Source organism: Sminthopsis crassicaudata, chromosome 2, assembly GCF_048593235.1.
Source record: "Sminthopsis crassicaudata isolate SCR6 chromosome 2, ASM4859323v1, whole genome shotgun sequence".
NCBI classification, from domain to species: domain Eukaryota; kingdom Metazoa; phylum Chordata; class Mammalia; order Dasyuromorphia; family Dasyuridae; genus Sminthopsis; species Sminthopsis crassicaudata.
In genome coordinates this window covers 102,301,475-102,326,892 of record NC_133618.1, presented here as the reverse complement: position 1 = coordinate 102,326,892, position 25,418 = coordinate 102,301,475, and the positions used below count along the sequence as shown (strand labels likewise).

Below are 25,418 nucleotides of genomic sequence, written 5' to 3'. Positions count from 1 at the left end.
AATCACACTAATACACACCTTAAAAATAAGCAATAATTGGTCATAGAAGGCAATGACCAAATTTTGCAAATCAATATTTCTTGAAGATGATCAAAGGAGGTAAAGATATCTTTAGTCACCGTGTTCACTTATGTAACCAGAGCAGGCATCAATAAAATCACCTTGATTAAGCAGTTTAAAAACTTGCTTGGAGCAAAGGTTATGACACTTGGTTAACTTTCCTGGGTAAGATTTATTTTCGAAACCTATTACCTCAGAGAGGGAAAAAAACACTTATATTACAAAATTTCTAATTCACACACAAATGAAATGAGTAAGACAAAACTGTCTGCTTTAAAAGTTTATCAATAACCTCTTATATACACATATATATTCACAAAGTGGTTTAAAGAGTCCCCAAACAGTCCTTCTGTCAAGCTCCATTGGCTGAGAACTCTAATGAGGTCATTGGCCATGGAAAGTAGAAATACAGGTGGGCGTTAGTGCTCTTCATTCTTTTGGCTTCACAGATCTTTTAACTGGGGATAGAAAGGAGTCCATTTTCATCAGCTGTATCCAAAATTTTACAGATTACTGGAGATTCTACCTAAAGAACAAAAATAAAGTATTTTTAATTAATATGCTCTTTAAGACAAAGGGATGGAAATAATTTCTGTTTCACTGGTCTGGTTCAACAATTCAGTAAAATTTTTTTTAATATTACTAATGCTCTTTTACAATTATTAAAATTTGTTTCAAGATATCATACAATCTTCAGTTGATTCCCAATGAATTTTACCCTTAAACAATTAAATAACACAAAAAAGTTGAAAATGATAGTATATGCAACTTTAAATAGTTCTGGTTGTTAAAAGATGAATATCTAAGATCATACAACATTCCAAAGTAGTCATATACCATAATTTGTTCAGATATTCCTCAATTTGCAAGCATGATTTATTTCCATGTTTTGCTTTTACAAATAGTACTACTCTGCATATTTTTCTCTTAATAGGACTTTTCTTATCAATAATCTCCTAGGGGTATGAACCTAATAGTGTCACTACTAGTTCAAAGGTTATCAGCAATTGCAGTTTATTTCACCAGCTGTTTGCTATTATAGGGGATCCTGCCAACACTTCCATAAGAAAAAACAACAAGCAAAAGCTTTCCTTCTCAGATAACCTCTCCACAAGGTGTAATCTTGCTTGATTAGAATTCAAATACCTTGAGGGCTAATATTGTCTCTTTTCTACATTTCTACTACTAGCACTTAACCACAGTTCCAAGCACATATCAAGTAACTAATAAATGCTCACTTATTCATTCTTTTATTTACAATTTTAAAATTGTATTCCAAGATAGTTAAGAGCTCCTAGAGAGCAGGGGCTGTTCTTGCTTCTTTTTTTAAACCCAAAGCTTAGCACAATATCTCAAATAAACACTGACTAAATGCTTTCCAACTAGTTAAAGCAAACCACCATCAACAATGAATTATTGTGCCTGTTTTCTTTCATCACTTCCAATAGTGAACTTAAAAGTATCATAGTAGCCAGTGGGTTCCAGGTGATTTGCATTTGTATGATAGTTAGTGATATTAAACACTGCTGTAAATGACTGTTGATGTTTTGCATTTCATTTTTACCTCTGACCATTTGTTTATTGGAACATGGTTCTAATCTTAAGAGATTGCTGTTAAATTTCTGTAGATTTTGGTTATCAGACACTTATCAAATTTATTCTATCTGCCATTATTTTTATTTGAACAAAAGTTTTTTTTATAAAAAATAAAATCAGGGGGCAGCTAGGTGGCACAGTGGATAGAGCACCAGCCCTGAATTCAGGAGGACCCAAGTTCAAATCTGGTCTCAGACACTTATCACTTCCTAGCTGTGTGACCCTGGGCAAGTCACTTAACCCCAGGCCTCAAAAAAGTAAAAAATAAAATAAAACCAGTCATTTCATCTTTTATAATACTGTCCTCTCATCTACACAGTTGTGGGAGGTAAAATAACCTTCCATTCTCTTTTAATTTTCTGTTAATTTATCCATATAGATTTACTGAGATGAACAGTATAAGATAATAATTGCTAACATTCATAAAGGATTTTAAGATTTTAATCTCATTTAAGCCTTATAAGGTTGTAAGGCAGATGGTAGTAGAATCTCCATTTCATAAATGAAGCAACTGAGGCTGAGAGAGGTTAGTGACTCACCCACAATCACAGAACTAGCTTGAAAGTTAGGTGTCATCCTTGATTCCTCACTCTTATTTGTCATATCCATTATAGCCTTGTTGTTTCTACCTTTGTAGCATCTCTAATATATGCTCCATCTCTATGTATCAGACCTTTTCTCACTCCAGGCCATCCTCCACTCAGCTGTCAAATTAATCGTTCCAAAGTCCTGACCATATTCTTCTCTTATTCAGTCAACTTCAGTGGCTCCCTATTTTGTCCAGGTTCAAATTATAAAGTCATTTATTAGCTTTGCAAATTCTATGCTGCCTGGCACTTTCCTACTTTTCCAGTTTCACGCCTTATTTCCCCTCTCTTCCTGTCCTCATTCTTTGAGGTGCCAGCCTCCTTGTTCCACTCCTTATGCAAAGACTCCATCTCCCAACTCCAAGGGTTTTCACTGGCTGTCTTTAACACCTGGACAGTTTCCCTTCCTTATCTCCGCTGCCTGACTTGCCTGTATTCCTTTACATTTTAGTTGAAATGTTCTATAAACATCTTTTCCCTACTTAATATCACTGCCTTCCCTCTGAGACTAACTCCACATCTCCTCCTTCCTCCCCATTTTATCTTTTTTGCATGAAGCTCTTTGTCCATCATTTCCTCTATTAGACCGAGAGTTCCTTGATAGCAGAGACTGACTGGATTTGCTTTTGCTGGCACTTAGCACAATGCCTGGCTCATAACAGGTGTTTAACAAATGCTAGCTGACTAATTTAATCTACTGTTAAAATTGTTATTAATATTATTTTATGCTAATTGTTTTCCTAATTTTTAATCATTTTTGTATTGTATTAATTCTTAAAATGTAATTTAAGTATAGCCACCCCCACCCCATTCACTAGAGTTAACTACTACTCTATAGTTCTCTCTCTGCTTTATTCTTCCCAGATTTGGGAATGAGGACCATACAAAGATGAGTCTCAGAGTGCCTTCTTTGTCCATATTCAAAAATAAATTATAGGGGCAGCTAGGTGGCACAGTGAATATAGAGCATCTGCTCTGAAGTCAGGAGGACCTGAGTTCAAATCTGGCCTCAGACACTTAATACTTCCTAGCTGTGTAACTCTGGGCAAGTAGCTTAACCCCAATTGTGCCTTGGGGGGAAAAAATTATACAGAAAGACTATTTGTCTTTTTTAGATGTTTGCCAGTAAGATATGGAAATCAAGAAGATACCATTAATTTTGGGGAACATCTGATCAAGCTCTGGTATATGATTGTTGTAGAATGTTCTTGTGCATGACAAGCAGGATGACTTCAGAAAAATCTGGAAAGATTTACATGAATTGACTGATGCAAAATAAAGTGAACAGAACCGGGAGAACATTGTGCATAGCAACAACAATACTGTGTAATAATCAAATATGACAGACTTAGCTGCTTTTGGCAATACGATATAAGACAATTCTAAAGAACTAAAGGTGAGCCTGCTGTCTGATTCCAGAGAAAGAACTGTATCATCTGAATACAGATTAAAGCATGCAATCTTTCTTTTTTTGTTTTTGTTAAGTCTTTTTGTACAAAATGACTAATATGAAAATATTTTACATGACTGCACATGTATAACCTATATTGGATTCTTACCTTCTCAGGGAGAAGAGAAGGGAAGGAAGAAAGGAAGAACAGAATTAATAACTCAAAACTTAATAAACCCCTCAAATGTTAAAAACATTGTTTTAACATGCAAAAAGGAGGAAAATAAACTATTATTAAAAAAACAAAACTAAACTAAATGTTTGCCAGAAGTATTTGCAAATGAGGATCTGGAGTTTGGAGGCCTATGAGAGTTCACTAATTGGCTTACTACCAAATCATTGCCATGATTTTGTAGATACTCATCCATTTCATATAAGATTTTTTTTTTTTTGAAAATTACTTCTCTTGGTGCATACTGCTACTTTTCATTTTGATAATTTTGAGTTTGATAAATTCTTTTTCTCTTTACAATCAATATATCAAATAGTTTTCAGTCTTAAATCTCACTGCTTTATTAGTTTAATCTGTTTATCTAATTTTACATTTTCAAAATGTCTTTTGTTCCTTTTTTTGGAATTTTTTTCCTCCAAATCTTTTTCTTTTTTTTGGTTAGTTCACTCTTCTGTAAAACATCTGGTGATATAAATTTTTTCCTCCAATTGAGCTATAGTTTATAAAACTTATGCTACTTAATAATTCAGATTTATATCCTTTCTTCATATTTCCATTTCAGATTGTTTCTTTTGAATTTGTCAAAACTCATTGGAGAAGTATTTTTAAAATGCCTAAAGTTTGTGTCTTGTTTAGGTTTTAATTTTTAGCTTTAGCTTCAAAAATAAATCTTGAAGATAAAGATCAGTAAAACAATAATAGATTTACCAACTTTCTAACCTGAGGTGGTATATAACCCTTCTTGGGTAACTTGGCAGTCTCAACTTTGACATGCCATTTTGCTAAAAATCCTTAGGTGATCTTTGGTTTGTTCTATCATAAATGACATCCTAACGTGAATATATTCAGATATGAGAGGAATAAAAGTCAACTCTCTGGAGCAGGAAATAGAGGTATGGATAGCTAAAGGAGCTAGAGGCCAGGTCTTTACCTGCAATGAATATTAAAAACTATGACAAAATAACAATATAGATAATTGACGTAAAAACAGACTAAAGAGGCTTTGGTCTGAATTGTCTAGATAATAATCTCAGTTTACCTGTCAGGGAAAACCCAGCTTTAGGATGATAAATTCTTATTTATAAGGATGGTTAAAAAAAATTACACCATGCTCTTTCATGAATCTAATGCCACAGTTAATATTAATTTAAAGAGTTAAAAGGCCTTTTGAAAAAGTAGCTCCTTATTTTTATAAGCATAAAATTATGAAATTCAAGAGTAGAAGAAACATATACTATGAATTCTAAACATGGATTTGATAGTAAATGAACTTAGATATTTATTGGTTTGGTTTTCTAATTATGTAGAAAAGTCAATATACCTCTTAAGGTTATTGAGGGGATAACGTAAAATACTTTTCTATTTTTATTTCTTATTCTCAATAAGGAAAATAAGGGAATTCTTAGATGTCAAGGGGACAAATGGGCAAGAAAATGATTATCTTTTCTACTGCAGGTGTTCAAAGGTACAAAGTTTGCCCAGCTCTTTCTGCTATGAAGGAGAATTATAAGTGTAATTAACAAACTGTCTATTGAATCCATGTTTATAACATCTTTCCTATATATGTCCTTTCCCCCTCTAACACGTTTACCACTTTGGTGCAAGCTTTTAATAACTTATACCTGTGGCAAGGAACTGGAAACTGCGTGGATGACTATCAGTTGGAGAATGGCTGAATAAGTTATAGCATATGAATGCTATGGAATATTATTGTTTTATAAGAAATGATCAGCAGAGTGATTTCAGAGAGCCCTAGAGAGACTTACAGGAACTGATGCTAAGTGAAGTGAGTAGAACCAAAAGAATATTGTACACAGCAACAATGAGATTATGTGATGATCAACTCTGATGGACTTGGCTCTTTTCAACAATGAGGTAATTCAGGCCAGTTCCCATAGACTTGTGATGAAGAGAGTCATCTGCACCCAGAAAGAGAGAGAACTGTGGGGAGTGAGTGTGGATCACAATATAGTTTTTTCACCTTTATTGTTATTGTTGTTTTTTTCCCCTTATTATTATTATTATTTTTTGAATCTGATTTTTCTTGTGCAGGATGATAATTGTGGAAATATGTATATAAGAACTGCACGTGTTTAACATATATTGGATTATCTGCTGTCTATGTGAGGGGGAAGAAAGGAGAAAGATATGAAACACAAGATTTTGCAAGCGTGAATATTGAAAGCTACCTTTGCATGTATTTTGAAAAATAAAAAAAACTTTTATTAGAGATTTTTTAAAAAGAGACAAAGAAGTCAGTGAAATAGAGAGACACAGAGAGAAAGAGACTGAGAGAGAATATGTGCACACCAGTGTGATATATTTACTTCTCTCTGAGCCATGGCCCCATACTGAATTCCTAATTTTATCTGCACTACCTTGAATTATATCCTATTGTTCCCAAGTGAGAGTTATGGTGAGAGGCAGTAACACAATAGCACAATTACTGCCCCAGTCAATCAAAGCACAGGACCTGATAGGTTAATGGAATCAAATCACTTCTTTAGATCATGGGTTCCTATTTTCTTTTTAAAGGGGGTCTATTTTCTTTTTAAAAATAGAACTGTAGTTTAGCATAATTGTTTTTCATTTGTATTCCTACATATTTGGTTTCATCCAATTAAAAAAAATATTCTGCAAAAGGGAAAAAACAATGGACTATTAATAGCCTGGTGGTGGGTCTGCTGCCTCAAGTCTCTTCCCATTCCAATCTATTTTGCATTTAGCCACTAAGGTGCTAAAGCAGAGATCTGACCATGCTATCCTCCATTTAATAAATTCCAGTGGCTCTTTATTACCTCCAGAATCATACAAAATGCTCTGTTTGGCATTTAAAGCCTTTTATAACCCAGCCCACTCCTTCTTTCCAGACTTTTTACATCTGACTCTCCACCATATATTCTCTGATCCAGTGACTGACCCCCCTGGGTTCCATGAACAAGACATCTCTCTCTCAGCTCCTGGCATGTTCATTGGCTGTTCCTCATGTTTGGAATTCTCTCCCTCCTTATCTCCCCACTTTTGGCTTCCCTGACTTCAAATCTGAACCAAAATTCCATCTTTTATAGGAAGATTCTCAATCCCTCATTTTTATACCTTCCTTTTGTTAATTATTTTCATTCAACATATAACATGTTTGTATATATTATTTTGCTTGTTATCTCCTCCAAAAGGACAGGGAATGTTGTTAGCCTTTATTTATTTATTTATTTATTTTTAATCTTCAAAAGTGAATATACTGTGGTACTTGAATGTTTACTGATGTAATGTTTACTTCTTGAGAATAGGGATTACCCTCCATCTCTCTTTCTCCCTTCCCCTAGTTTCTTTTCAAAGAAAGGTAACTTAAAGTAAAGTAATTTCAGAAGGGCTTTCTACTTATATGGGATATAGACATGAGCAAGTGTTTTAAAAATTGCAATAATGTTGGGGAAAAACTGACAGCGGTGCTCTAAGTGGAATGGTGGCCTTCTAAATAGGTAATCCTGAATTCCTATTTTAGAATAAAGTAGCTATATAATCCTGGTAAATTATTTAACTTCTCAGATTCAATCAATTAATCAATCAACATTTATTAAGTATGCTAGTCTCTGCACTCAAGGAGCTTGCAATCTAATGGGGGGGGGACAACATGCAAACAAATAGAAAACAAGCTATATTCAATATAAATAGGAAGTAATTAACAGAGGGAAGGGGCAAAAATTAAAGGAGATTGGGGAAGACTTCTAATAAAAAAAAGGGATCTTAGGACTTAAAGGAAACTAGGGAAGTTAGTAGGCAGAGCAGAAGAGGATGAATACTCTAGGTATGGAGAAATCTGTACAATGAGGTAGCCTTTAAGGTTTTTTATGGTTTTTTATGAAAAGTTTCTTTTGAACATGAAAATATAGTCTAGATGCTCCTTGTAGGCAGCCCAAGGGTTTAATTTAGATTCTAGACTTGACCCAAGATTGAATTCATGACATCTGTTATACTTACCCCAAGAATGTACTGGCAGGAATGAGGCTCTAACATATATACAGTAACAGCATGAGGTGATTCTGATTCTTTACATCTAAAATAAACACACACACAAAATATATTATAAACTATAGACTTATGCTTGTTTTAAGCTATAAAATAAACCATAGGGACAACTAGGTGGTGCAGTGGATAGAGCACTAGCCCTGAAGTCAGAAGGACTGGAGTTTAAATCTGGCCTCCAACACTTAACATTTTGTATTTGTGTCCCTGGGCAAGTCACTTAATCCCAATTGCCTCAGCAAAAAAAAACCCCAAACCAAAACCCACAAAAGGGCTTTACTAAAATTAGGGGATTAAAAAAAAAAAAAAAAAAAAAAAAAAACAAAGATCTTATGTAATTAAATAGGACTTATTTTTGGAAGTATATTCTCTATTTACAAAAATCTTGTACAAAAGACAGTTGATAAAAATATATGAGGGGGGGCAGCTAAGTGATGCAGTGGATGACTCAAATGTTAAACTTACTTTAGTTTTACAGTGACGTGTCTTGGTTTGTCAGTTAAATCACAAATATCTCCATTCCCATAAAAATGTGATACCATCCTACCAAAAGAGAAGAAAATAAGTGTTGTTAAAGTGAAGGAAAGGAGGACAGTTTTGAACTAGTATAACATTTAGCTTACAAAGTATATTTTAAAAGAAAAAAATTAGCCTTAAACCAGAGTTTTCTGAATTTATCCCTTTTGTCATTTCTTAGGTACAATAACATTCCTTTATATTTATGTCATAACCTGATGGGCACTTCCTTGGTTTTCAGTACTTTTCTATACCAAAAAGAATTGCTATACAGAACCAGATCACTGTACATGGCAGCATCAATATTATATGATGATCAATTCTAATGAATGTGACTCTTTCCAATAATGAAATGATTGAACCCAGTTCCAATGATCTTGTGACGAAGAGAGCCATCAGAGCCCCAGAGAAAGGACTGTGGGAACTGAGTGTGTATCACAACATAATGTTCTCATTCTTTTTAATGTTGTTCGCTTGCATTTTGTTTTCTTACTCATTTTCTTTCTTTTTTGATCTGATTTGTCTTGTGCAACACGAGAATTATATAAATATCTTTATACATATTGGATTTAACATATATTTTAACATGTATAACATATATAACATATACTGGATTGCTTACCATCTAGGGAAGGGGAGTAGGGGAAAGGAGGGGAAAATCTGAAACACAAGATTATGCAAGGGTCAATGCTGAAAAAAATTATCGGTGCCTATGTTTTGAAAATAAAAAGCTTTAAACAAATAAACAAAAAAAATGTACATAAGATTCCTTTTCCATTTTCTTAGGCATGACCCTGGGCAAGTCACTTGAACTCTCCTAGTCTCAGTTTCTGCATCTAAAAAGTGGGGATAGCAATAGTACCTCATAGACTTGATGTGAGGGTCAAATGAAATATAACTGTAAAGTACTTTATAAATCTAAAAGTACATGAGAAGAGAAAGAGAAATAGTTCCATTCAAAGTGACTACAGATATACAAATATCTGGGAGTCTACTACAGTGAATCATGGAACTATATTTTTGGAAAGGATCTCAGCAGGCACCTAGAGAAAGGAGCTGCCATTGTAACATACCCATCTGGGTATGTTAAATGTACTTTTAAAAAATGTCTGAAGAATGAATTGATTTCCAGTCTTCTTGACTCCAAGTCTAGTGTCCTGTTATGCCACCTAAATATACAAAAAGGCTAATGACACTTGTGGGTTTACTTTATATTCTGCTACTTTATAGAAGTTACTGTTTCATATTGGGGGTGGATAACTCTCTAGGGTTCTCTAAGTAAACCATGTTTCTGTAAAAATCCTAATTTTTTTCTTCTCTGTTCTCTCAATTTTTTTCTTATGCTATTGGCAGACCAGTAATTCTAGGGCTAACAAAATATCAAGTAACTAAATGGTGATAATGGACTTTCTTGCTTTATACTTGATCTTACTGGAAGGGCCACCAGTGTTTCTGGATTGTAGATTTTAAATAAATATGACTTAAAAAAAAATAAATATGGGGGCAGCTAGGTGGTGCAGTGGATAGAACACAAGCCTTGAATTCAGGAGGATCCGAGTTCAAATCTGCACTCAGACATTTAACACTTTCTTGCTGTGTGATCCTGGGCAAGTCACTTAATCCCAGCCTCAAAACAAACAAACAAATAAATAAATAAATATGACTTACTAGTGAAAAGTTTATTTATTTTCAAAGCATTATGGGATAAAATGCTGAGTTTGAAAAGCTGAACAACCAATGGCCCCATTTTCAAATTCTGTCTTTCCAAATAACTACTATGACCCTGGACAAGTCATGTAACTGCTCTTGCCAGCTAGGTGACATAGTGGATTAAGGGCTCGGCTGGAGTCAGAAAGACCTGAGTTCAAATCCAGCCTCAGACACTTACTGTGGTAAGGGTAACACAGTAAGGACAAGTCACTTAACCCTGTTTGCTTCAGTTTCCTCATCTGCAAAATGGAGATAATAATAGCAATGATTTACCAGGGTTGTTGTGAGGATCAAAGATAGAAGTTAAAAAACTTAGCATAACACAAAATAACTAATATAAATTTTATTGTTATTCTTGCTGCTGTTGTTTAATTCACAAAAAGATTTGTTAAGATCTCATTTCCTGTTTTTGTTAATTTATATATCCTTTTAAAACTTTATTAAGTTTACTTACCAGCTCAAGTTAGACAACTTACAATTCAAATCACACATCCATATGAAAAAGAAAAAACAAAAAGGTTTATACCTATTATTCCTATGACTAAAAAGCCAGATTTCTAACAAGCTAGAAAATCTAGCACCTTCAGAAACCAGAGACTTTCAATCTAATCAATCAACTCCCAGAACCTGAGAGGCAAAAAAAGAAAATGCAGTCAAAAAAATCTGCCATACTGTAGCTGAAGACCAGCAGGAAGAACAAGTTATGAAATTTGATGATCAAGGGAGATCAGTTAAGGTATAGGACACCCCTTTTAAAGAAGAAAAGGTACCAAATGTATGGGACCCTCACTATAACACTGATATTAAGCAGAGAGATCCTCTGGACCCAGTCCAAAGGAATATAGTAAGGAGAACACCAGAGCAGCTACATATTAGTCTGTGTCTTGGAGATTTTAATATAACATAACATCCTAAGTGAGAAATTAGAAATCTTGAGGTTGCAAATGAAAACATTCCTACTTTCAACATCAACCTCTGATTTTTCTTTTTTCTTCTTCGGAATTTACCTAACTATTTGTGTACCGTCGTCTCGAAGAAGAAAGGCTCTAGCAGTGTTCTTCTTTGCCCATTCAATATGCTCTTCTTTGTTCCATGTTCCCACAATCACAGATGTTTTTCCACTTTCCTTATCCTAGAATATGGAAAAATGCTTATGATGGGTTTTACAGTTGGAAATATCACATTTATATTGATGAGTTGTATCCTTTTTTTCTTACTGGCTTTGATCATTAGTGCTATACTGACAACTATCTACTGAATAAATCCATGCAGAGAGCCATTCCTAAAATTTAATACATCCAAAATTTACCATCTTCATTCTGAATTAGATGCCCCTTTCAAATTATTTTTTCATTAATGGCACTACCAGTCTGCTAGTCATCCAGACTACAAACCTCTGGCTCCTTGGATACTATCTTCTTCTATATCTTAGTATTTTCACTTACTTTTTATTGACATGTAATAAGTTGTAATGAAGTGGGGGGAAAGCACTGACTTAGGACAATTCACTAAATTCACTAAATGTGTAGCTTTGGGGAAATCATTTTACAATGATCAACTTTAAAGTACAGTTTTCAGATTCCAATGATAGATAAATTAATGTAAAGAGCTCAGTATAAGTACAATTTATTTGACAACAGTAATTATCTGCTAAGTGGCCCCTTTCCCTTCCAATCCTCCTATAGACACAATCACAGAATTTTGGGGTTGAAAGGGACCTGAGTGATGCTAAGGGGTCCCCTGAACTTATCTTCTTGAGCTGCTATATTTTCCAGAAACATTGGTCCTAGAGTATGTAGGAGGCCCTGAACATGTGTGTTCAAGACAAAGTCTGTCCTGAGCTGACAAACCCTGTTATTTGCACCCCTTGTGGGACTTCCCTTAAGTCCTTGGGAGTCAAATCAGTTAGAAAGGTTCAGTATAAACCAGACTAAGAAACTTTATGCAGCTGGGACCTTTGTAGATAAGCAGACCATTCTACTTCAATAGTCTAGTAGTTCCCAAAGGAAAGAATATGACTTTTGCCATAGCCTTTTTCTTCCTCTTTCAGAATGGATTAGTCTTTTCCCCATTCTTACTGCTCTTTTCCTCTTCTCATGTCACTTCCATTTAGGAAGAGATTGATGATCTTTCTTCTCCCTTTGTTGAAATTTCATAAATAAGCAAGCTTCTGTTTGGACTATGAACCCCTTGCACCTGTATAGGAATTCTACATTCATGTTTATTTCTCTTGTAATAAATCCAGCTGCAATGGATGTCTCACAAATTTTTGACACACACACACACACACACACACACGGATTAATTAATATTAGCCAATAGTACAATCCAGACCTAAATAAGAAGCCCTCCACTATATATCTAACATGGTCATTCAACACTGATGATCGCAAATGAGGAGGTTGTCCATTAATCCCTGAGGCAGCCTATTTCACTTCTGGCTACTTATAATTGTTTGGGCACAAAAAATTTCACATTGCCAATCTAATATTCTTTTTTTAAAATTAATTTTATAATTATAATTGTTTTTTTTTTTTTGACAGCACATAGCCAATCTAATATTCTTAAGGTAGTTGATTTTATAATGCTGCTTTTCCAGTTAAACATCTTCAATAGCTTTCTAATTCCTAAAGAACAAAGTCCAAATTCCTCAGCCTGAAATTCAGGGCCTTCATAACTTGGCCCTTTGTAACTTGGTATCAGCCAACTTTTCCAATTTTATCTACAACTATTCCTCTTCAGATATTATACTCATTTGTAATGTCAACACTTTACTCATATTATTTACCTTACTCTGAATGCCCTTTGTCAAAGTCTTTTTATTTAAATTCTATCCTTGACTTTTCAGCTCACATCCCATCTCTTATATAATACCTTCCCTAATTGATCCAATCCACTCTTATATCACATTCTCTGAACTTTGCTATTATTGTTGATATCACTTTTTGTCACTTAAATGCTCAATACTGCATTAAATACAACTTTGTATTATTTTAGTGCTTTAATCAGCACACACTTGCTAATCTGGCAAATAACTCAATAAATAATAGTAGGTCAATGCTTTATTTGTCTGGTATTATTCTGAACTGATTATTAAAAAGAGGACTGTACATGAAACTGCAGATCGATTTTCATTATGTGCAGCTTGTTTTTCTTAGAGAATATATAATAAATTCACTCTGTAGCCTTCAGAGTTTGTTTGTCTATGTTTCTTTCCGGCTTTTGTTCTGCTTTTTCTTTTCTTTTTTTTTTTTTTTTTAAAAGATTCCTTAATGAGCCTATGATTTTTTTTTTCCTCTCCCTTTTTCCTTTCATTCCTACCATAACCATATAATCCCTTGTTTGCCCACTTCCTTTTATATGGGGTGGGAGAAGGGAATGGTTCTTCCTAAAAATTTTAAGACACCTTGCCTAACCTGGAAAAAGACTCATTCTGAAGAGGGGACCCCGAAACTCTAAAAATTCTAGAAGGAGAAACTCTCCTTCAACCCTAGCTCAGGGAGAGAGCTCCAGGGAATCAGATAAAGTGGTTTACTTAGGTAAGGCTGGTTGAGTCTGGAGCTAAAGAATTTCAACCCTATTCAAATGTAGATCTTCCATTCAATTCAATTCAAGCAATACTTAGCCCCATTAAGAGCAACCCCCCAGCTATAGCCAACTTGAGCTGTGGAAGCTCAAGATATTCAATAGCTCTAAGATATTCAATATGAAAGAGCCAAACTAAAATCCTCTCTTTGCAGAGGTTCCAAAAATGCCAGCTCCATGTTTGGGATGCCAAGGAGTCTCTGTCCACTGGAATATTCTTTCCAGTGCCACCTTCTCTTTACCCTCGCCTATTTCCCTAACCAGACTTTATGCCTCTCTGTCAGAATTTCTAATCTTCCAATCCCCATAATAATCTCTTTTATCAATCTAGGTTTTCAGGTCTGTAAATTTGTTTACAGAGAACCTCTGCGCCGCCAGAAGGGAGTCCCCAAAACTCTCTACCCTTGCACAAAATCCCAAGGGGTTGCAGGGGAGCCAAACCTCTTCAGTTGGTTCCCTGAACCCCGAACTTGCCACTAGACCTTATCATTTAACTCCCTGACCACCAGAAACCATAATCTCATTTTGGCTCCCTAAATCTAAAGCTTAACAATTCCATATAAAATTGTTTTTTATCATCAGAAAAGTATTTTCTTCCCTTACCCACATTTTCTCAGATAAAAAAAAAAAAAAAAAAAAAAAAAACCCAAAAAACTTTTTCCACAAAAGCCACAAAAGAGGAAAATACTATATAACACAAAAAAGGTTGAAACATAAAAAGCTGCCACCTTGAATGCAAAATTTATTTTCCATGAATACTTACTCCCTAGTTCCTTCTCTCAAATTCCAATGGTTTCTTACTGATTATAGGATAAAAATATAATCTCTTCTGTGTAACTTTTAAATCCCTTCACAATCTAGCCTTAATCTATCTTTTTATCCTCATTATCCATTTATTCTCTATGGTTTCGGCAAGTTAGTCTACTCTCTCTGTTCTTGCACATCATAAGCACTTATAAATGTTCTATCAATCAATCGTTTTTTCTATCTTGTATTACCTGATGTAATATAAACTTTTTGAAAAAAGTAAATTTTTTTTTTTGGGGTCATTGTATCCCCAAATATACTTGGCACAGTGGTGCTTAACAAAATATAAAATACAATAGAAGGGAATAATGACTAATTTAAGAACTATTCACTTTTTCTCAAATGAGATAATGTATATAAAACAATAGCAATTTTAATGGCTTACAAATATAGCAGTTGTGCCACAGTTCCCTTTTAATGTCCTGAACCAGTTTCCCTAATTGTCCTATTCAGTTACTCTGCCTCAAGTTATAATCATTCCCTTTTAATGTTAGGATAAAGGTCTTACTTATATCTTAGACCTTAGGCTACAATCATTCCCTCTTAAAGATGGGATATGGGTCTTTATCTATTTTAGATATCATTAGAATATTAGGAGCCTCCCCAATACCTCATCCTAGGTTCCTCCCCCATTAGGTCATGCCCATGCAGGTACCTCCCCCATTATGTCATAGTTCTTGTTACCCTATAAAAGAATGTTGTATCCAATATTCAAGGCTGGATTCTTTGAGATGATAAGTCTCAGTCAGTCCTGGATCCATTTGGTCCCAGTAAATCTCTCCATTTAATAAATTTTGTATTAAATACTTTCTAATCTCTATCTTGCTCAGTTTCTCCGACATTACATAATTATAGTAATTATTGGTATCATGACTTTAATGAATATGATGGATCTATTTTCAGAGTAAATGGCTTGGTTTACCCAGATTTATCAACTATGCTGATATGTCAGCTTCCTATTTCATCTGTTTGCAAAGTGTGTTTACAAAATTACCTCTTTTGAGTCTCATAACAGTTAAAGCTAGCTATAATAGCTAACATTTATACAATATTTATTATATACAAAGTCCTGTGCTAAGTGCCTACAATTATTGTCTCATTTGATCCTAACATAATAACATAATTCTGAAAAGTAGATGCTATTATTATCCACATTTTAAAGATGAGAAAAGTAAGGCAAAAAGAGGTTAAGTGGCTTGCCCAAAGTTACACAGCCAAAAAGTATCAGAGGCTGCTTTTTGCAAGTCTGATGCAAGTCTTTCTTGCCTCCAGGCTTGGTGCACAATCCAGTCTCACCTACCTGCCCTTTATGTAAGATGGGTATTATCATTCTTATTTTGTTAGTAAGCAAACTGGGGCTTAGAGAATGACTTGCCCTAGTCATATATCCAACCAAAAGCAAAATTTGAAGCCAAGTCCTCTTGGTTCCAACTCCATCCCTTTATCCATTACAATTCAATGCCCAATGGAAGATTTTCATTCCCATATATAAAATCAATTTTATATGCTTACAGTGATAAATGATGCTAATAGCAAACTTTAAAGTGACTGGTTAAAATCAAAAGCCAGACCTTCATCTTTCAGACTGTATAGATGATCTAATCAGCTTTTTCCAATGATATAAATTGTTTCATAAAAATAACAAACAAGAAAAACACTTTAATTTATCTGTGGTATAATAATATAAATACTATTCCATACCTCATGGTATTGATGTACATGTTTGCCATAGCAAAATTCGTATTTCCACCAACCTACACCCTAAGAGATAGTAAAAAAAAAAAATGTTAATAACAATTTCAAGGTTCTCTCAGTATAGGTGAGAAATACAATGAAATCAATTCTACTTACACTGTAGAAGAGATGTTTAACAAAATGTTTTTCCATTATGGAAATATGATAATAAAGTATATGAATACAGACAAGAATATAGCTCATGATGGAAATATCGACAATATTAAACCAGAATGCACCTTCCCTGTTTTCTTCTCATTTTTTATTATTGTGTCAGCAGGAATACATATAATACAGCTGCTATTTTAATCATTAAGTACAAACTAATTTAGGCAATAAAGTAGCATATTTTAGGAAAACAAGTTTAAAAATATTAAAATTTTCCACTTTAGTGTACTTTCTTTAATATCTTTTATAGATTCATAACCAGAGACAATATCAGAGTCTAATAAAATTTACTGCACTTAAGCATAGCTGTTAGTCTGAGCTTTTCCCAGTCCCTTCCCCCTTCCACTGGCCCAGGGCACACCAGTAGGGTAAGTGGGGTGGTGGGAGACATGGAATTTTGGGCTTTACACCAAGGTTCAAAAAAAGGGTCACCCAGCAGGGCAATGGTTATGTTTACTTAATCCTGATTCCCTACTCAAAAATTAGAATTCAAATAAATCTTGCAATTTAAATTAAGATAAAAAATAAACTGATTTGTCAATCATGAAAGTTGTTCTGGTTCATATGCGATTTTTCAAAGTAATTGATTTTTGCTTAAGATGAGAGTTAACACAGGAATTGACAAAGTAAAAATCCCTTTAAGTTACATTTTGGTTATTAGCCAATTTTAATAGAAAAATTCTTGTTGGAAGTTTCTCAGAAAATTGTAAGTTTCCTAAAAACAAGCAAATATTTCAATTTTTAATCCTGTCAATGTATAGTTAGCAAGTCCTTAGAAAAATTAAATTCTTCATTTAAGAGTTTATTCATTCCTCACCCCATGAAAACAGTAAGAGCCCCTAAGAAATTCTTTTATAAGTTGGTCATCAGTCAATTTGGAGATGTGTGTTGTTCCAACAGTGAGAAGTTGATGAGTGCCAAGAGCAACTGGTTTTGGAACGGGGGTTAATTTGTCTTCTTTAGTTGAATGCACTTCTTCCTAAAATTAAGCACATGAATCTTTAAAGGTTCTCAATGTACAGTTTTAAAATGTTACATTAATGCTCCCCTTAACCCCCACAAGAACTGTCACTCCCCAAATACCATGGCCTCTCAAAGAATCCTCTCTACACAAAGAAGTATAGGTAAACAAAATCAACTTAAACAATGGTCATATCTGATAATACATTGCCTATTTCTAGACCAGCTATCTACCACCTTTCCCTCCCTCCTTCAGAGTAATTGGTCCAAGTTATATTGGATTTATTTATAAGAGATCTTTGTAGTCAACACCATGAGATGGGCACCAAACAAGCAGACAACACCATGGTATGGATCCATGTTTTACTGAAATTGTTTAAGCAGTGTCTAGGTTGAAACATTCAAGATATGAGCAGGATATATAAATGTTCAACCAAAATGAAGGTGGATGCTATCTACACATTTTCTTTTAAAAATTTTTTTGTCATTTTTTTTTAATGTTTCCAAAGTACCCTTTTATTTCTTCTTATTCTCCTCTCAAAGAGCCATTCCTATGACAAACAGTATTTTTAAAAGAAGAAAAAAAAGAAAGGCAAAACCGACTGATACATTAAAAAAATTCAAAAATATGTGAAATGTGAAACATACATGACCCTCCCATCTCTATTCAGGGAGAAAGGGTTCCCCTTTTCTTTCTGGAAGAAAAGTGTTACCACTAGTCCTACAGTCAAGATTGGTCACTGTTTTGATTTAAAATCTAATGCCTTTTAGTACTATTTTCTTTTTTATATGTATGTACATGCACATGTGCACACACACACACACAAACTTATACAAATACTCTTAGAGAAACATCATGGTACAAGAGGAAAAGAATTTAATTAGAATACTTGGATTCATTTCCTGTCTCTACCATGTATTCCTTTTATGACCTTAGCCAAATAACTCAACCTTCTGGGTTTTGGCAGCCTCATTTGTAAAATGAAAATTTAGCTAGCTGCTAAAGTCCCATCAAATTCTAAGTCTAAGATCTCATGGTCTTGTTGGCTATTTTTTTTTTCCTCAATGATAATTGTATCTCTGAAAAATAATTTAGGAATAAGAGACAGACACAAAGATTTAAGAGTATTTAAAAAAAAAAAAAGTAGAAATCAAATCATTACGGTGATTTGGTTTAAAAAATATTTTTTAGAATCTACTCTCCACTATCCATTTGCAGCTGTTTGGTTTGAACTGCTCAGAATATGAAGTCTTAGTTTAAGGTACTCCCTTCCACCTCCCCAGCTTTTCAGCTTCCTTTTGTGTGCTGTCTTCCCCCATTAGTTTATAAGCTCCTTGAGGGCGGAGACAATCTTTTTCTTATTTGTATCTGCAGTATTTATAGTACAATGCTTGGCACATAGTAAAATAAATGTTTATTTAAAACTGAATTTTTATTTTTACTATCAATCCTGTAACTCGGTCATTACCATCTATTTAGATTATAACTGCTTTCCAATTGGTCTTTTGTACTCAACTTTCACTTCTCTTCATTTGCTCTTCAAATACCAAATCAATTTTCCTTATGTACAGATTTGATCATGTCAATGATTTGTTTAGAATCTTTCAATGCTTTCTAGAACATGAACAAGGATCACTATTACTCCTTTTGGACAGAAGACAAATTTTAATTTTCAAGGAAAATAAGAATTTTAAACTTGTATTTCTGTAATAATGTTTTCACTTTCATAAACCCAAATGTCAAGACCATTTTGTTATCACTAAATAAAAATGATGTATATCACCTAATAGCATATAAAAAAACTCAAGAAGCAAACATAAAATATTATTTTTTGCTGAAGGGAAAAAAAGGATAAGAAAAATTGATAGGGGGAGGGAAAGTGAGGGAACCTGAATTTTAATTATGTAAATTTAAAACATGAAGCTGAAAATTAACTTTACTTATTAAAACTTGGGAGAAAAAGCCATGTATAAACTATACTTATAAAAAATGTCAGTAATTCAAGTCAGTTTTAACTATTCATGAAACCTAGAATACTACTCAACAAATATTCATACTGAGGATTTGTGAAATGTTATAAATGCTAGAAAAAATATTTTAAAAGCATTTCCTTGAAAACTTAATTTATTGAAATTCAAGGTTTATAAGACAATATCAATGCTGCTACTTCCTTGAAAAACACAAGAATACTGTATTTTATTCAGCAATCTTAGTCGAAGTCACCTACTAATATCAGTAATAATAATAATTACAGACTATACAGGATGTACATGGAACTAGACAATATCTAATTTACCTCCCAATTTATATATATAAAGAAATTAAATTCCAGGGGGAATAGGTCCCAAGGTCACAAAGGTAGAAGTAGCAAAGCTGGAATTCAACTATAAGACTTTTTCAATATAAATCTAGTACTCTTTCTACTATAGCACATTGGCTGCAGTACTAAGAACATTATCAAGATGATAGGTTAGAATTTCATTTGAAATGGAAATGCTTAATATTATGTTTCAAAGAATCTATATATTAGATAATACATTTTTTTTTCCCTCCTTCCAAAGTGACACTGTTGGTTACTAGATAAAGAATAAGCACATTTTCTTTCAAGTTATTTTGACGTGTGTAAATGATATTTTAATGATTTGTTAAAATCCATTTAATGCTAAAATCAGAAAGCATAGGAAAAGTATGGCTTCTATCAGAAGCTAAAAATGGAACTGAACTAAATAGGATGCTTACAAAATTCAAAATACCTTTTAAAGCTCTGTAGTAGTAGAGGGAAGGTAGAAATAAATGGCATATGCAAACAAACCTGAACTCAATAGAAAATTTAACATATAAGAACCATCATCAAAGACTGATTTCAAGGTATTCAATAAAGACAAATTACGTTTTATATATGGAAATGTAAACCATATCAAGACTGTCATGAGTAATTGGGAAATTCAAAAGAAAGACTGGTGTAGAGCTGAATTTGATGTGATTACAAAAAGCAAAAACAGTAATTATGTTATAAGAATGATGTACAAGAGAAAAAGTGATATGGAGGAAGAAGGCTGGTAGTTCTGAAATCCTACTTACATAAGTAAGATTGGGTTAAAGAGGGAAACATATATATATATATATATATATATATATATATATATATATATATATATATATATATATATATATATATATATGGGGGAAAGAAAGAGGTTAGGAGTAGAACTAAAATAGCAAGGATAGGAAATGAGATATATATGCTTTCTTGAAATGGAAATTTATTGTTACATACTTTGAATCCTCTTGTATATTTTGCTATGCACATGACAATTCACTAATCACTAATTCCAAATCACTAATAATAAAATATATGTAAGCTAAAAAACTTTTGAGGTTTCAACTTATAGACCAAAAAAAAAAAGAATGGAATAAAAAGGGGAATTAAAATAAGAAAAATTAAAATTAAAAATTAACGTTTTTTTTTTTTTTTTAAAGTAATAGTTTAGGTCATCAAAAAGAATGAATCATAGAAATCATGGTCATATTAAGACGGTACTACAAAGCATGGAATAAAATAGCATTAAGTTAACACCAAGACATTTTTATACCTCTTTAGTTTTTCTAAAAGGGATCTTCATTACTTCTTGTTGTTGCTCCAACTTTACCAGATTGTGAGGCTTAAGGGGTGATCCTGGGAGTGATTGGCAAAATATGTCATTCACTGGGGAAGATCTGAATCTATTCAAACAAGTACAAGGGCATAATAAGCTACATAATAAGTGCATAATAAGTACAAAGAGAAGAGTAAATATTTAGGATTGATGGATTGCAATGCTAAATACCTTACCTATATTTAGGATGACTGCACAGGAGAGGTGTCAATATGACAACTTCATATTCACAAGTAGTAACTTCAGCTACTGAAAGAATTTCATGTTTTGCCTCAGGATGACAGATATACATCACAGTACTTGATCTAGGAAGGTTTTGTCTCAAACTACAAGGGGTGCCATTTCCCATCCCCACAGGATAGTAGGGAGTCATCTGACCTTCAATATTTTTAGTAGGAATCTTAAAAACAAAAGGAAAAAAACCCACCACAAAAGACATTTCTTATAAACTTGAAATAGCTGTATGGTCTTAAGAGTTCACAAATGCATTTTTTCAAGATCTCTTCCAGCTTTTTTATTTATGTATCCTTATACAGCTAAATATGAATACTGCCAAAGCAAGTTTTACATGGAATAATGAAATTACCTTAATTGTAATATTGAATAATTACTTATGTTTAATAATGTCAAAATAAGTCTGTTTTTAAAGGTACATAGTATGCTTTATTATTTTAACTATTTTCCAAATCCCTGCCCCAACCAAAACTCAGAATGTGTGCACATATACAGAATATAAGAAAATGCTAATCAATATATACTATGCTCATTTCCCCTCCCTTTTTCTTGTTTTTTTTTTTCCCTTTTGTTCTGATTTTTCTCTCCCAACATGATTCATAGGGAAATATGTAAAAAAAGAATGCATGTGTACAACAACAAAAAAAAAAAAAAAAAAAATTTTTTTTTACATTAACTGGGGAAAATAAAAATTTAAAGAATAATTAAAAAAAAAGAAAATGCTTAACATACATGAAGTATATATTAAATCTAAGCCATTGTTCATGTTAGGGAAGAAATTGCAATTTCATTTATACTCCTGTTTTCATTTTTATAGTCTACATATTTCATGAAAAATTTTTGTATTTTAAAAGTGCCTATTTTATATAAAGTAAACTTTTTTTTTTTTTTTTTTTTGGCAGCCATAGCATGGTGGGGAGAAAGGGTTGGCCTTGAAGTAAGGACATTTCAGGTTCTGGTCCTATCTCAGAAACAAACTGACCATGTGACCATTTAATTCCTTAGTGTCCCAAGCAATGTTTTAAGACTATTAGTTTCATAACAGTTTCTTATTTGCATAGGTAGATGGATTTTCCTTATTAGGCACTTTTTATAATTCCAACTGTAGAATTGCACAGAATGAAATAAATGGATAAGCGTACATATGTGTCTCTTTATATTAGAAAAAAGTTTCATGGCGTATAGATAATGGTCTTGAGTCAGAAGTGTAGCTGTGAATCTTACTATGTTTTTTAAAAAAGTTACTGAATATCTTTGAATCATACAAGCCTACTGAAATTGAAAATACTCATTTTTTGAAAAAGTGTTATTTTTAACATTAAAAAAAATTTGAACTCCAAATTCTCTCTCTCCCTCTAGTTCCTTTTAATTATATAAGTGAAATCATGCAAAATATATTTTATATTATCAGGTTGCAAGGAGGTAGAGGGAGAGAGAGAATTTGGAGCTCAAATTTTTTTTGCAAAAAAATAATAAAAAAATGAACAAATTATTTCAATTTGGTACACAGAAGTTAGCAGTTTTTTCTCTGAAAGTGGACAGTATTTTTCATCATGATCCTTCACTGTTTTGAATCTTTGCATTGATCAGGTTATCTTTCACAATTGATCACTGTTACACTATTGCTGTTAATGTGTATGTTGATCTGGTTTTGTATTCATTTCATCTGTGTTAGTTCATATAGGTCTTCCTAGATTTTTTTTTTTTTTTTTGAGGCTGAGGTTAGGTGACTTGCCTAGGAAGTGTTAAGTGTATGAGACCACATTTGAACTCAGGTCCTCCAGAATTCAGGGCTGGTGCTCTATCTACTGCGCCACCTAGCTGCCCCCCTTCCTAGATTTTTTGAGATCATTTCTCTTGTCATTTCTTATAAGCACAATGGTATTCAACCACGATCATATACCACAACTTGTTCAGTCATTCTCCAATTGATGTGGATCTCCTCAATGAACAATTCTTTGCCACCACAAAAAGAACTGCTATAAATAATTTTGTACAGATGTGTCTCTTTTCCTTTTCTTTGATCTCTTTGGGACACAGACTTAATAGTGGTATTGCTATGTTCACAGTCTTTCCTGCATAGTTTTAAATTCTCCAGAATGATTGGATCAGTTTACAACTCCATCAACAATTCATTAGTATACATATTTTCCCAAGTCCCCTCCAGGACTTGTCATTTCTTGAAAGTGTAAGATGATAACTCAGAACTGTTTTACTTTGAATTTCTCTAATTAATGATGATTTAGATTTTTAAAAAAATGTAACATAAATGACTGATTTCTTTACTGATAACTATTTTTTCACATTCAATGACCATTTATCAACTGGGGAATTGCTCCTTTTATAAATTTGACTCAGTTCTCAATATATTGGGGAAATGAAGGCTTTATGAAAGAAACTTGTTGCAAAACTTTTAAACATTCCTTTACTGTTTATGGTATCCTTTTAGCAAAATTATGTTTCCTTGATCATCTCTTTTAATTAGGTCTATTTTTGCTTTTGTTTTCTCTAAGTTCATGACTGCTATCCCTGCTTTTTTTTTTTTTTAACTTCAACTGAAACATAATAGATTCTGTTCTAGCCCCTTAACTTTAACTCTTTATTATTTGCATTTTTGTTTCAAACGTGTCTCAATGTAGTATTGGATCCTGATCAATTTTACAATCTTCTTCTATTTTATGACTAAGTTCTTCCTCTCCCTTCTTCCATTTATCAGTGAACCTAACTCTCCCCCAATTTTTTAGGTCAAACGCAATTAAATCACTCTTCTCTTTGTCTATGTAGACTCTTCCTAACTGCCCTAATAATGATAATGTTCTTAGGAGTAATATTTATTATCTTTTCACACAGGAATATAAGTTTAGCCATATTAAGTCTCTTATGATTTTTCTTTCATGTTTACTTTTTTAGATTTTTCTAATGTCTTTTTGTCTGAATGTTAAATTTTCTTTTCAGTTTTGATCTTTTCATCAGAAATGTTTGAAAGTGCTCTATATCATTCCCTTGAAAGATAATGCTCAGTTTTACTGGGTAGGTAATTCTTGGTTGTAATCCTTGCTCTTTTGTCTTCTGGAATATCATATTCCAAACCCTCTGTTCCTTTACTGTGGAAACTGCTAAATCTTGTGTTATCCTAACTGTGGCTCCATGACATTTAAATTATTTCTTTCTAGCAATCTGCAAAACTTTCTCCTTGACCTGGGAGCACTTACATTTAGTTATAATATTCCTGGGAATTTTCATCTTGGAATCTGTTTCAGGTGATCCACAGAATCTTTCCATTGCTCTTTTACCTCTGCATTCAAGCTATCACGGCAGTTTTCCTTGAGAATTTCTTGAAATATGATGTCTAGGTTTGTTTGGTTTTTTTGAATTATGACTTTCATATAGTTCTTAAATAATTCTTAAATTTTCTTCCCTTATTTCCCAAGTCACTTGTTTTTCTGATGAGGCATTTCATATTTTCTTCTATTTCTTTATTTTATTATTTCTTGATATCTTATGGTGTCCTGTTTCCACTTGCACAATTCTAATTTTTAAATAATTAGTTTCTTCAGTGAGTTTTTGTGATTCTTGTTCTATTTGGCTAATTCTATTTTTAAAAAAGTTCTTTTCTTCAGTGAACTTTTGTACTACTTTTCCAGTTAGCCTATTCTGCCATTTAAGGAGGTCTGTTCTTCAATGAACTTTTGTGCTTCTTTTACCATTTGACTAATTTTGTTTTTTAAGTTTTTCTTTTTTTTTTGGTCTTACCAATCTGTAAATTCTCTTTTCATAATTTTCTTTAAACACTCATTTCTTTTCCCAATTTTTTCTCTCAGTTTTATCTCTGTAACACTTCAGGACTGCATATTCAGTTTGTGTCCAATTAGCATTTTGAAGCTTTATTTGTAGTTGTTTTTACATTGTTGTCATCTTTTGAGTTGGTCTTTCCTGCCCACTGTAGCAACTTTTATGATAAAGTTCTTTTTTTCAGATTTTAATGTTAACTGAATTCTGCTAATGATGGGATATAGAACCACTGTCCCAATATTTAGGCCTATATTTTGCCATTTTCAGTGTTAGTTCTAGTGGTATGCAAATTTTCGGTGATTATAAGATAGTTGTGGCTACTGCTTTCCAGGTCTGTAACTAGGAGAGGTTTCTGCTCTTCTGTAGC

At 33.1% G+C, this 25,418-nt stretch overlaps 1 protein-coding gene across 2 annotated transcripts in view; it reads right to left on the bottom strand.

Annotated features, from left to right (window-relative positions):
• Nucleotides 1–212: 212 nt before the first annotated feature.
• LOC141554700 (endoplasmic reticulum lectin 1-like) overlaps nucleotides 213–25,418 on the bottom strand; it is a 38,489-nt gene continuing 13,283 nt past the window's right edge. For both annotated transcript variants that reach the window (XM_074286910.1, XM_074286909.1), the window contains 8 exons: nucleotides 21,202–21,425; nucleotides 20,963–21,092; nucleotides 17,226–17,387; nucleotides 16,208–16,267; nucleotides 11,122–11,246; nucleotides 8,354–8,431; nucleotides 7,844–7,919; nucleotides 213–586 (listed from right to left, as the gene is read on the bottom strand). In XM_074286910.1, coding sequence (XP_074143011.1) covers nucleotides 515–586; nucleotides 7,844–7,919; nucleotides 8,354–8,431; nucleotides 11,122–11,246; nucleotides 16,208–16,267; nucleotides 17,226–17,387; nucleotides 20,963–21,092; nucleotides 21,202–21,425 — 927 coding nt within the window. In that variant the 3' untranslated portion in view covers nucleotides 213–514. The remainder of the gene's footprint in view (nucleotides 587–7,843; nucleotides 7,920–8,353; nucleotides 8,432–11,121; nucleotides 11,247–16,207; nucleotides 16,268–17,225; nucleotides 17,388–20,962; nucleotides 21,093–21,201; nucleotides 21,426–25,418) is intronic.